Here is a 14,423-nt window from a genome sequence, read left to right as displayed (position 1 = left end):
TGGCCTGGGCCTAAACCCCTTTCACAGGAACCGCAGGGGCACATGGCACAGCTCAATCCTCAACATCTAGCGCTATCCAGCCAGAGGTCAACTTCTCCTTTCTCCCCCTTATCCGTTGGATCTGGAGCTCTCTCTTTGGCCTGGCCGGAGGACACAAGGAAACAGCTGGCCTACGCCTGCCTGCTTGGACATGGCAGTTCTAGAGCATCGATAGTGGTGCCCACCACAGCAGCTGATCCTCTCCCAGGGTCCCTGTCACGATGATGTCTTCATCGCTAACCGGAGCAGACGCCCGCTCCTGGCAGCAACTGGAGGTGACAACAAATCCAATTATCTCCCCTCCATGGAGCCCAGGCAGCCCATGCCGGTGTGACAGAGACGAGGACAGGGACAGGGACAGGCAACGCCCTGCCCACTCCATCCCACCCCTGCCCCTGAATTTAGTGGGCAAACATACTGACTACTGCCCCATCACTCCAGTCACAGGGACAAGAGGACAAACAGAGGGCTCCTGTGGTCAGCAAAAGAAAAACACAAAGAGACAGAGACAGAGATCAAGGCAGACAGACAGACAGACAGACAGACAGACAGACAGACAAACAGAAATGGTATTCAAATACACAGACACATGCATATAGATATACAGACAGACAGAACCAAACATACAGTAGATTGTACCATAGAATGCTTGAATGAACGAATAGGATGGAAAGACAGATAGAGACAGAAATTATAAACATGATAGATAGATAGATAGATAGATAGATAGATAGATAGATAGATAGATAGATAGATAGATAGATAGATAGATAGATAGATAGATAGATAGATAGATAGATAGATAGATAGATAGATAGATAGATAGATAGATAGATGATAGATCTGCTGTAATCCTGCCATCAGTCATGGTGGTCTGTCATTGACACAACTGTCCCACCGTATGGATATATAAGTCAGAACTGTCTTTATGCATGCTGTGCACAAACCTGATTTGTGATAAATGTTTTTAGGGGACACGTCCTGAGTTAACCTGTATAAACCAATTAAATATCCATAATCAAAATGAGCTTACACTGGAAGCATTAGAGGTGGGTTAAATGCATATTAAAGAAATATGTATTGATTGTTTATCAGTGTTTATAGGTCATCTTCACCTCTGATGATTAGCCAGAAAAAGAGAGTAAGATGAAGTGAGAAAGAGGGCACTATAAGGCTAGTGTTCAGAGCTAGAGCTACATAAATTGGATACTTTTCTTGATATTGTAATCATTATTATTAATTTTGATTAGCAGATTTCACATTAAAATATTTTTGTCAGGTTGTGTATTGGTGGGCATTGTTCATGACTCTGCATCGCTGCACTAGTTGGCATGAGCAACAATTAATTCGGGGGGCAGGAAAAACAAATTGTGAAAAAATGCACCGACATTTCTTTCTCAAAAAAGTCTTTATATATGTGAGTATCAAAACAATGTCCTACCTTATTGCACCACATCGAAGCCGTCAATACAGCACGGTCAAGAATAAGAGTTGACTAACTTGAATTGACTAAGAGTTTGCCAACATTTAATAAACTGTGGACTAGTTTTGACTCTTGCTGCTGATTTTAATGGTGACACTTCCCATTTTAAGTGTCTGTTCATGGCCTTTCATTTTCAACCAGAAATGTGCACAATGCTTTCTGATGCTCATACAAATTTTCTGTCTTTTTTCCAGTTGCCAAATCCAGTCACTTGAAATGTGTCCATTTTGGACTCTCGGCCACCAAATGCAAAGACATGTAAAGAACAATCAGTTGTGGGAATATATTCAAGCCAGTCATAAATTGATAGAAATTAAATCACTGGTTCACTCTGAACGCGTGCTGTCTGTGAAGGTTTGGCCAGGCCCGGTTTTAGAATTAAATCAACAAGAGTGCTCTAGCCTTAATGCACATCTATCATGGATGGATGGATGGATAGATGGATGGATGGATGGACGGACGGTCAGACAGACAGACAGACAGACAGATAGACAGATAGATAGATAGATAGATAGATAGATAGATAGATAGATAGATAGATAGATAGATAGATAGATAGATATTCATCGTAGTTCATCGCAATCTCACAAAGTTCTGTTATTATCAATGAAGCTCTCCAAACTGCACAATGAATCTTTTATTTACACCGCATCTGCACTTTGTTTTGAGATAATTCATGAGAATGCAGAACTGAACTGAACAAAAAAAATTTTGACCGACTAAAATGTTTCTGATTGGCCATGGCTTTCAAGAAATCAATCGTTTGTAACTGGATTCATTGACAAGCGACCAAATTATGAGTCATTGTATCATTTACTCAACTGATTTGTTCAGCAACACCTATTCAATCAGGAACGAAACTTATTCCTTGCAGTTGTGAGGCTATTCAAGGTTTAGTGAGTTCATTCAAATGATTCATTCAAAAACACTGACTCATTCAGGAACTAAAGAGCACTAAAATGTCTTGCCTGTAGAGATCCAACAGCTGCTCATGCTTCTGTGAGTCACAGAACTGTTCGTTCAAATGATTTGTTTAAAAACACTGATTCATTAAATGCCACTGCTGTGTTGCTCTGAGACACTCAAGGATTTCATCGGTTTTGTTTTTTTTCTCGTTTGAAACAATTCTAATTTACAGAGCAAAAATGGACAGAGCAACTAACAATAATTAATATAAAGTAAGGTACTCAATATTATGGTATATAATGTTCATTACTGAACTGTTATATTAACAATATTTTAGCGATATTAACCAGAAGACGTGACTTTACAAAGTACATCATTATATACAATATACAGACACTTCATACTGGCCCTCATAGTAGCACGAAAAACAAAATGGTTAAACATGTAAACCATTAATCTTGCTCATTAGGACTGGTTGTCACAAGTCTAACAGTAATTTAAATTCTTCATTCATGTGATTGGTTACAATGCTCACACATTCAAGCCAAAAAAAAAAAAATGTTGTAAATAAAAAATACAGAGCTAAGCGCTGCACATTTACAATACTTCCAAAGATGACCTAATAGATCATCCATATTCATATGCATATTCATGCCACTGCTGTCCTGTTAATTTGAAAGGGAAAGGAAGATTCTTCTGACTGAAGCCCTCTGATAAAGGCAGTGACTCACAGGTTTCATGATATTCAGATGAGCCTTCACTGTGGGTGACTGGTGACTCAGGGCGCTTGAGCATGGAGTTGGAGGACATGCCCAGAGGGAGATTCTGAAATTCTGATGGACCAACTCATCCAATGGGCCATTTCTAGTGGAGTAGAGGGAAAAGATAGCATCCAGTCCCATCAAAATATGAGCCAACGTGTTTCAGGCAAAGGCTTCTGAGACAGCTCAACAAAGAACCACTGAAGCAAAGGCTTCTCACACTTTACTGGACATTTACTGCACCTGTCTATATAGAGACATATATTGGCGACCATATGCATTAGTATAGAAATTTAAAGGACAGTTCACCCTAAAATAAACATTCTGTTGTTATTTACTCACCCTTGTGTCAATTCCCCTCTCTCAGAAATGTTATCTCACACAGGAAAAATTCATACGAGTTTGGAACAACAACAATTTTGTAAATGACAGTTTTTATTTTTCACTGAAATGTTCCTTTATGTGGTTAAGTCAGGGCTCAACAATAAGGCCTTTTTGACAATCAGACAATCAATATATATATTTTGCTAGAAATACCTTTATTTACTGTATATGTACACTACCATGTACAAATGAAAGTTATTTCATATATTATATGTTAATTAATATTTTATTTAGCAAGGAAAGCCTTAAACTGACAGTAAAGATAATTCTAATGTTCTAAAAGATTTTTATTTCAAATAAATACTGTTTATTTTGAGTTTTTATTTATCAAAGAATCCTAAAAATGTCTGTTAAAAATTAGCTATTAAAAATATTTAAAACAAATGCCACAAATGCTGGAGCCCTAACTTCTAAAAAGCCTTTATGTCAGTTTGTTTTTCACATGCTCTTCCACAATCCTCAACCCTCATCCTCCTTTTCACCCTCAAATGGAAAAGAGAATGGAAAAAAACAACAACAACAACCTCTACTTCCTGTGAAACTGTTGGTCGCACCTCTGACTGTTCTGACGGAGGAGAGTAAAGCCATTAAAATGACACGGAGACAGATCGTGTGTGACACTTCAAAGGGTCTGGAAAAAGCTGGAAAACTGAGCAGCGCAACCTCCTCATCCACCCTCCGGCGGGAAAGAGAGGAGAAAAAAACACAAAGCCGACAAGCACGCGCCGCATGGTCAACACAAGCACCCAGAGACTCCCGCGCTCTCCTCTCGGCCTCCCCCCAGACCCAAACACAGACTCATCCCCGGCGACTACACGTCCAATGATTACACTATTCCCGCTCTCGTGCTCAGAGGGGCTAATTAATGCTTTAATATGCAAATGAGTGCCACAGTAAATTACACAGCTGGCAAATATGCCTGTTTTGCCCCCAAAACTACATCAGGAAATGAGCAAGACTGCGTGTGGATTGTGAATGCAAAGAGACAGAAGGTTTATTTCGAAACTGCAAAGACAATTTCACCTCAAAGTTTTAATGGCGCAAGGGTAAAAGTTTATGAAGAGTTTATCTGCAAGATCTGAACAGGTTTAAACAGCGAACAGGGTTTTGAATTTAGGACAGCACAAAGTTATTTTGATTGGTACATCAATTAGACACCACATGTAATTTAACACAATGAAAAAAGGTAGTGTGGGAAGCAGATATAGTCCGTTCAGTATGTTGTACAGCTGACAAAATATTATATATATATATATATGTTGTGAAAATTAGATGTGACCTACAGTAGGACCTATTTATTTACAAAATAGGGCAACATATTGCACTTCACAACCTCATGTTTGTTCATATGATGTTGAATGCAGTGTCTAGTAAGTATACAGTCTAGTGTCTTCTACAACAAGGTATTGGTGACAAGTGCTATTTTTTTCCATGACAGTGAGAGCAGATGCAAAGAAACAGAGAGATGTAAGAGTGTGATTTGGTTTAGCTTTGATAAACATATGACACTTGACTGCTTTGCTATATACGGCTGTCGTTTTCATGCCCTACAACCATGTGAAGTTGATGGGAGAAGATTCTGTGAAAGTATCACTAAAATATGGTTACTCACAAATTCCACTTCTCCAATTAAAGTATAAGGCCATACGGAACTGTAAAGATATTTTTTGCAGTCACTGGAGAGATAAAAGCAGAAAAAAACACATAAATACAAATTCAAATGAAATTAGACATAGGAGCAAAAAAAAAATAAAAAAAAATAAATAACGAGACAAGCTCCTAGAGGTACAAATCATATATTTAGATACATTTATCTATATTTGATAAACTACTATTTAACACAAAATTAAGAAAATAGATAGTTTTCACAATTTTGTCCCAATTGTTTTTAATGTTTGAAATAAAAGAACATCATAATTTTACAAACTATGGAACTGATATTCAATTGCAGTAACTATTTTAAGTATTAATGTTTTTTATTATTAATCTTAATTGCCAAAAATGCATGTCACAGATCTTGCATATTATGACTAAATGATGACCCCCATTAAAAGCATAGCATTATTGAAAATTAAGTTATAAGAAGTATAAATTAGAAAATAACTACAAACCATTTTTTAATCCAACCAGCATTTTTAAAATAAATTTAGTTTTTGATTTTGAATTGAAAATTCTTACCCACCCAAAACTTTTGACTGGTAGTGTATATAGATTTTTTTTTTTTTACAAAATTATTATCTTTTGTATTTTTTAATTTTTTATTTCATAAATACATTAATACACCTATGCTGAAAACCAATGGCATATAAACTAGCATTTTTTAAATCAATTTTGTTTTTAATTCTGAATTGAAAACAGCGATGTAGTGCAATAGGATGAAGCCATGCAAATATGTCCAGAAGTATCAGTAAGTTCAAAAACTGAGCTCTTTTTAAGAGTGTGCGCGCGCGTGTGTGTGTGTGTGTGTGTGTGTGTGTGTGTGTGTGTGTGTGTGTGTGTGTGTGTGTGTGTGTGTGTGTGTGTGTGTGTGTAAAGCTCATCATAAGCAGCTCATCAGAGGTCCCATGAGCAGGACCTGCTCTCTGTCTGCTCACTCACTCAACTCCAGCCATCATAGAGTCAGACACCATGACCGACCACAAACACTAACCAACTCTTAGTTCCACTTGGAGTCTGTCCCACAAGACCACCTGCCCCTCTGCAGCCCTACCTGCATCCCTAATGATCCTTAATGAGAGACATCACAGCAACCTGACCGTGCCATGCACAACAACAGTGACATTGAGCAAACAGCAAAGGAAAATAATATGATGCTATTGTTGTACATCATTGTCTTAAATGTATATAGATCACCCCAATATATATTTTTCCATGTTCAAAATGTTGACAAAAAGACAAGACAATTTTTTTTTTAGGTGAAATAAAAAGACAAAAGGTATAAATCTCAGGTCTTGGAAGAATTTGATGCAAATTGTTGAATGTGTAAAGTCTGACCTTAACTAAGAGTACATGCACCTTACTAAAGAGATGGATAACATGGTCCCAAATTTCTGAACTTCCTAAGACTCCCACAATGAATATTTTAGATCAGTAAATAATTAATAATTAACACCAAACAGGCCACTGATCAAATAGATTTGGGCTTCAGCAGACACGGCAAATCAGATGCTGTAAACAAAGACCCAAGGACCTACATTCCCTCCCTACCACCTTCCTCTCGTTTAAATATGCGCATGTAAAATCGCGCCACGCACACATCCGCATACGCTTTTCTTTTGAAGAATGAAAATTTCGCTTTTCTCAGTCCTAGGGAATTTTACGAAACTGAATCAGAACACTTGATCTGACCACCCACTGATTTCTGATGGAAAGATTTGCTTTTTAATACAATCGTCAGTCGTTCTGCCACGTTGTGCCTGGCCCAGACAAATCCCAGCAGTGTGTCTTCTTGTACTGCCACAGTGAAATGTCTCATTCTCCATTGGTTAAATACCACCCTGCTGTAATCTATCATGGTGGAAATGTTAATAACATCGTCCTCTGTTTCAGCTGAGCTTAAATATGACACATTTAAGACAGATGGCGTGTTTTCAGGCCGTTTATCGATGAAAATATATTTCGAGGTGCAGCTGATTGACGGGGTAAAAACATCAGAATCCAAGCAAATGACTGATATAAAAAATAAAACAATCCGTTTCTAGCATTAGAATCTTTTTTTAAAGAGAGCATTCTGTCCTTTCATGATTTTAATTAATGCTTTAATATGCAAATAAGATAGTGGAGATAAAATCCTGACAAACAGATGGCAAGTGAACTTTCTCTGTTCTGGCATGTTCTTAAGTTGCGGTATCATTTTTTTTTTTTTTTCAAGGTTTTTGCAACAGAGTGTGAAGCAGCAGCTCTCAGAGATCAGCAACATCTTGTATCTTTGACGGGAACTTCTTGCTTTGAGTCAAACTTGGTTAATATTAGAACATGCTATGGCAATAATGAGTGATAGCATATTAATTGTGATAGCAAAATCCATCACCAGACCTGGGCTGACAAGATGAAGCCGCTAAATTTGGTGTGTAAAGAAAGTAAAGACTATTACTTTTGGAACATCAATAAACACAATACAAAAAAAAGTGTCTCCAATAAGAACACCAACAGACAGAAAAATGCATATACACAACATTTTTCCATGATTTTTTTAAAAAAAGATTTCCCCCATGATATTCCAGGCCTGAAAACTACAGTAAAAAATATATATATATATATTTCCAGGCAGACCCAAGGACCATCTGCATGCAAAATTACTGTTCTTAACATTTAGATAATCAGGATGAGGCAAAGCTGACAACTGACCTTTTCTTCTTTCAGATGTTGGTCCAGATCCAGTCTGATGACTGAACGGTTGATCTTTAGGGCCAACGACAGAGCCATGAGGCCCCCAGCAAGCACCTGGTTCTGCCGTACATCCAAACGCTGGATCTGTGGACTCTCTGCAAGGATCTCAGCCAAAGTCACAGCAACTGGCACGGTGAGTAGAAAACACAGGCTTAGTTATAAGATAAAACAAAAATGCATCCCAGTAAAAAAGGAAATTTAGAAGGAGAGGATGTGCCAAAGAAGCAGAAAAGCAATATTACGAACCCTACCCTCGCATGTTATTCCTGTGGAAGCTAGGCCAAGTTGCAATAAAGAGCGATTGATCATGAGGGACTCCTTTAACGTGTGAATGCCTCTGTTCTCAAGGTTGTTTTTGCCAAGGTTCAATGTTTCGAGCGTTTTTAAGCGGGGCTGGGAAATAAAAGAAGAAAAACAGGATGTTTAAGATAACGTGCACTGATGAGCTTGTATTTAAATCACTTTTTGTAATTCAAAAGTGTCCTTTTTCTGTGTTTTTGAATCCAATTATGGATGGTGAATTTGTGTCACTTTGAGAGCTTTAAGTGTCACATGCTGCGCCGTGGCAATAGATTGGCTCTCAAGAGCATATTAGCCGCGTCATTTATGAAGCACGATTAGCAGTCACATAAAGCAGGAGATAGCGGAGCACATGAGGGAAAAGCCATGTTGCATAACAGAACGTACACCATGCCAACACGCTACACTCATTATTCTCACTTAGTCTCCTGCTTTAAATGAAAAACCACAGACAGCTAAAAAAACAAGCTCAGAGATCAACTCACAGTTCATTTGCGTCACTGTTACAACACTCAAGCATGTAAACACCCACACATATAGGGGAAAGCGGGGCACAATGTAACACTTTTTGACTTTCTCAGTTTGTGTAAATCCACGTGGGGTTCAGAATATATTTTTTTATCCACAATAATTTCACACTTGTCTAGTACAAAAATTTCTCTTTGTTTCATAATTACAGTGTATACGTTTTTCTTTATTTACTTTCAAAAATGGAAGTGAAATGAGACAACATGCCCCGTAGGTGGGGTACATTGTAACATCTGAGGGGCACGTTGTAATATGATTGTATGAAAGCTTAAAATGTTGATCTCATGAAAAAAATATACAACACAAATTGAATTATTTTGTCAATAAAATAAAAAAATTATATATATATATATATATATATATATATATATATATATATATATATATATATATATATATATATATATATATATATATTATTTTTTTTTTTTTTTTATTTATTTTTTTCAAATAAAATAATGGCATTTTTTAATAATTAAAAATAATCTGACTTTGGAGTTTGACAATGAACACATTGTAACCAGGCTTGGGGCGGCCCACAAAAACAGGCCAAAATGCTTTACATTTCTGGATATTAAACATTCACTGTCAGTCTTTATTCACCTGTTTCTCATCATTTCTCATTAAAATTCATTAAAGTAAATAGTGTAAATTAAATCACTAATGTCATAGAATAGCATAGTTCAACAATATGAATATGTGTTGAATATGTTATGAATAACGTTCTTTCACAATGTTACAACGTGCCCCATCTGCGCAACTGGAATTTAAAACTGGTTAGTGTTTTCTGCTAGTTATAGTTATCTAAACTGAAAAATAACAGATTGGAGATTAAAATAATAGCAGAGTTGTCTCATTTTAAATGAATAATAAAAACTTACTTAAGCCAGAAATGTAATTTTACTATGGTAAAATAAATGCTCAGCGATATCTTCAAAAGACTTTTAAATTTTTGTGCACTTTTTCTTTCTCTTTATAATGTTGATATGGTAACTAGTTAATACTGTAAAATTTATTTTATTTTATTTTTACCAGAAGATATTCTGAGAAATGTCATGGTGTTTTTTCCTATATAATGAAAGTTTGTTTGGTTCCCAATATTCTACAGAATATCTTCTTTTGTGATTTGCAGAAGAGAGTCTGAATATAGGTTTGGACTGAGGTGAGTAAATGATAACACTGTCTCTTTAAAAATAAATATATAAAATGTACTTTTATTAAAATCAAAGGAACAAAAGCAATTATAATAATAATTATTATTAATTGCTGCTGCTATTATTGTTATTAATAATAATTAAAAAAAAAAAAGTTTTTAAGTGAGGCTGAAAAAAATAATGAAATAAATAAAGTCTGATAATTTTACTACAAACATTGCAAACTATTGTTAATATAATAAACGTATCAATTTAACTGAAGTATAGCGTCATTCCAACAGCCTATGGTTGACAACTTTAGTCATCCTATTTCCAATTGGTCAGACAAGGATCCGCTGAAAAATATGGATAACATTGTGATTTAATTATGTTCTGCTGACATCAGAGAGTTGCGTGTCTGCCCAAATAACCCATTTATTCACTCTCTCTCTTCTTCTGCCTTTAAAGAAACCCCACGAAAAAAAAAAAAAAAAAAGAAAGGTTAATAACAACCCTTCCTGTGTCATATTCGACACGACCAGCCATTGGACTAATTATATTCATTATGGCCGCATGGATGTCTACTTATCCTTCTTAATGACAGACCACATGAAAAAGCCCTCTAAACACATATCTATTATTTAATCAAACTGTTCCCATTTGGTACAGGCAAAATGGAATGAGCAGGCTTTATTTTTGGCCTGAATGAATTCTCTGTGAACACGCCAAAGGCCGAGAGAAGAGAAAGCAGGCCTTTAATTTGTAGCTTTTGATTTGAATCGCCATTCAGATGACAGAAAGGTACAGTTTATTCTGACAATCAGAGCTGCTGAAGAGGAATAGATATTATTAAGGATTAGAGATGAGCTTTCCAGTGAGGATGAGACAAGCCATTTCCTTTTGTTCTCTTCTCTTTTCTCTTTGTGTGTCAAACTCTGCTGTAGACCACAAAAAAAGAGATATATCCAGTAGCTGTCGTGTTGACGGTTTGGGTACTTCCTCTCCAAAGCCAAGCAGGGGCCACATGCAGTGTCACTGTTCATCTTTAATCAAAGCCACACTCAGATAAAATAGGAATGAATAAATAACTGAAACCGAGTGAAAATCATTGCATTTACTACTACGTGCAACCTGCAGTTTATTCTACAGGAACAGACCCACTCATAAAATGAAACTTCCCAGGAACACAAATGGTGAACTTTCAAGTGAACATCCCACTCTTTTCCATGTTATGTTAGTAAATCAGGAACAGGGCTGTCGAGTTTTCTGAAGCCATGCGATAGCTTATTGTAAGAAACTGAGAGAAATGTATTTGTTGTTCAGTGAAAATCCTGACACCCATTCATGAATGAATCGTTCTTTCAAATCAGATCTTTTCAAGGAATCGGTTGATCCCATTCACAAACCCAGTGTGCATCAATCAAACTGATTAGTTTGCTGGCTTTGTGATCCACTCACAATAGTAAACAAGTTTATCAGTGAATAAAAATATACATTTCCATCTGTAAGTCACAAATAGCTAGTCATATAAATACATTTTATGATGCTGATATGGTGCTTTTGCTTCTTTTTTTAAAGCTTGAAATCTCCAGTCTCCATTCACTGTAATTGCATAGATTTTGAATTTCTTCCAAATTTCTCCTTTTCTGTTGCACAGAAGACAGAAAAGTCATACAGGTTTGGAACAACATGAGAGGGTGTAAATGATGACAGAACTTTCATATTTGGGGGAACCTTTTCCTTAAAATAAAACACGGTGTGAAAAGCAGTTTCAGCAAATTACTGATGCACAATCTTCCAGATGTGTTACTTTTTTAACTTCCTCTGCTTTTTTAATCACACTTCTTAAGTCTAGAAGTGCTGTTGTAATGATTAAACTGCACATATCTCTATTATCTCGCCCGAGAGAAAATCTCACCAGAACTTTCTGTAGATGGCTCATGCCAAGATGAGTGATGTGATTGTTACTCAGTATCAGCGTTCTCAAACCAGTCTTCTGAAAGCTCAAAGCATCACAAATCTCCTCCAAACCTGTGGAACAAAGAGAGATGACTACACAAGAGCTGAAACAAATTGTACATTTTAACCACAAAAACCTTTTCAACCGTGCTATTGGAGGCGCCACAATACGTCCTCAAACAAAACAGGCATACCTGAGTCAGACATGGTGTTGTTGCCCAGGTCCAAGGTTTTAAGAGTGCTGTTGTATTTGAGGAGGTCGCCAAGTTGCATGGAGTCCTGGTAGGCGTTGAGGTTGTTTTCAGAGAGGTAAAGCTCCTGCAAAGTGACGTTCCTTTTCAGAGCACCGACTAGGGCGAGAATTGAGAAAAATCTTCAATAAGCATGGCGCTTTGTCCTTGTCCAAATGTGCAACAACAAAAGATGTCATGCAAGACAATCTGTAAAAAAAAAAAAAAAAAAAAAAAAAATTAAATGCCCACAGCAGTTCTTCCAAATGACAACAAAGGCTCATTGAAAGCTTTAAGGTTGTGTAGGACTAACTCCATTATCATTTTTATTTACATCGCTGTGATTATCATGGTCATCATTTTAATCGTCAACATCATTACATGTCCCTTTTAGGGCCAGAGAAGCTTTCATGGGCTTTTTGTCTGTGGCCTCACAGAGCTGTCTGTCCAAATCAATGCGGCAGATTTGATCAGACCCTTTTGGTTGCATGCGGAATGCCAACATTGTCATCATACACAGTAGGAACCAAATAGGGGGATCGTTGAATTGATTGGAGGGACTCCACTGTGCGAGTCAGCGAGTCCCGCAATCAGGGCCCCACCGATCGATAGCAATGATCAGAAGCTGGGCGTCCCGCTGGGAAGAATGAGGGGGGCGGCCGAGTGGCCCCAAAATATCAAATGGATCCACATGCTGCTTAAAGAGACAGAGTCATGGAGACACAGGATGTGCCACTCCACTCCTCAGTCTCATTTAAGGTCATTTTACTTGGGTTCTGTTAATTGTCTACAACATTTCATGCGCTCTCTTTCTTTTACCCATTCATTTCTGGGGCTCCCATTTCCATTGAGATATTAGCATGATGATTCAGCAGTGGCAATAAACTCTTTCTATGCATAGAATACCCTGATGAACAAAAAGAGCAGTATGATAAGCTTAGCGCATAGACCACTGTATCCTGCAAAGCAATGCACTTGACCAGTGTGATGAATAAATTGAAAGTTATGAGATCCACATTTTTTTTGAGAGAGATTTTTACACAAAATTAGATAAAAAAAAAAAACTGCATTCAATTAAAAACAATAAAATATAATAAAACTATTAATGAAATATACAAGAAGTATATATTAATGTGTTTTAATATTATCTTTAACTACACATGGTAACTACTGCAATTATTTTGTGGGATCACTAAGCCAGATACAGGATTCCAAAAGTTTTACATGTTTTAATAATACATGTCCTAATGACAATGTTTTGCACAGGGTTGAAGGGCCGGCCCATCTCTATAAAAGCTGTGGCTGTGGTCCTGTGTCCTTTTTAGGAGGCTAGCTCTACAGTACCATGGGAGAGACTCCATCTCACAGTGAGCTGGCCGAAGTGTCCTGAATGGATCGGTGCAGCAATGTGTAAAGTGACAGGAAGAAGATTACGACATCTAATCCAAGCCCAGTCTAGCTGTTAGGGTCACTGGGCCAAAATCTGCCACTCCTCCCCTTGTCCTGCTTCATCTGTTCCTGCTGGCCAGGGCCGCTCATGGAGAACGCTCATTTTAAACACATGCTATCTGTACTTTAGTACTGACATATTGCAGTATTCACACGAGAGCAACTTGTAGACCGATATTAGCACTTTCTGCATTGTTAAAAAAAATCTTTGTGAACATTAGGTGTGATTTTTCAAGATAACGCACCCTTTGGGATGGTATGTTGTGCTGTCATGATATCATTAAAGGATTCAAAACTCCGCCTGGAGTAAATGTACTTATGCAGCGGGAAATTTTGCGCAGCACTTGCTAGACTGACACCAAGCCAAATGTCACAAAAAATAAAAATAAACAAAAAAAACCTCACCATCCTAATGAGTCTAGCACAGATGCACTTTGCTGTATTTTTTCATTATTTAGCCCACATTAATGCAGAGCAAATTTACTCACCATCATACCATTTAAGCTGTCGATACATTTGTTTCTTCATCAGAACAGATCTGGAGAAATTTAGCATTACATCACTTGCTCACCAATGAATCCTCTGCAGCGAATGGGTGCCTTCAGAATGAGAGTCCAAACAGCTGATAAAAACAGCACAATAATCAACATGTAATCCAGACCACTCCAGTCCATCAATTGAAGGGTCATATGATGCGATTTCATGCGATTTTTCCTTTCTCTTTGGAGTGTTACAAGCTCTTGGTGCACAAAGAAGATCTGTAAAGTTGCAAAGACTAAAGTCTCAAATCCAAAGAGATATTCATTATAAAAGTTAAGGGTCAACCAGGCTCCTTCTACATCTCTACGTCACTATGTGGGAA

General features: G+C 37.2%; 1 protein-coding gene across 1 annotated transcript in view; it reads right to left on the bottom strand.

Annotated features, from left to right (window-relative positions):
* LOC109100313 (protein phosphatase 1 regulatory subunit 37-like) overlaps positions 1-14,423 on the bottom strand; it is a 90,460-nt gene that overhangs the window by 12,914 nt on the left and 63,123 nt on the right. Inside the window, exons 9-12 of the mRNA XM_042743103.1 lie at positions 12,077-12,232; positions 11,842-11,954; positions 8,214-8,355; positions 7,921-8,087 (exon numbers count right to left, since the gene is read on the bottom strand). Coding sequence (XP_042599037.1) covers positions 7,921-8,087; positions 8,214-8,355; positions 11,842-11,954; positions 12,077-12,232 — 578 coding nt within the window. The remainder of the gene's footprint in view (positions 1-7,920; positions 8,088-8,213; positions 8,356-11,841; positions 11,955-12,076; positions 12,233-14,423) is intronic.

This window comes from Cyprinus carpio, chromosome B17 (assembly GCF_018340385.1).
Source record: "Cyprinus carpio isolate SPL01 chromosome B17, ASM1834038v1, whole genome shotgun sequence".
Taxonomy (NCBI): domain Eukaryota; kingdom Metazoa; phylum Chordata; class Actinopteri; order Cypriniformes; family Cyprinidae; genus Cyprinus; species Cyprinus carpio.
This window is presented reverse-complemented; position numbering and strand designations above follow the sequence as displayed.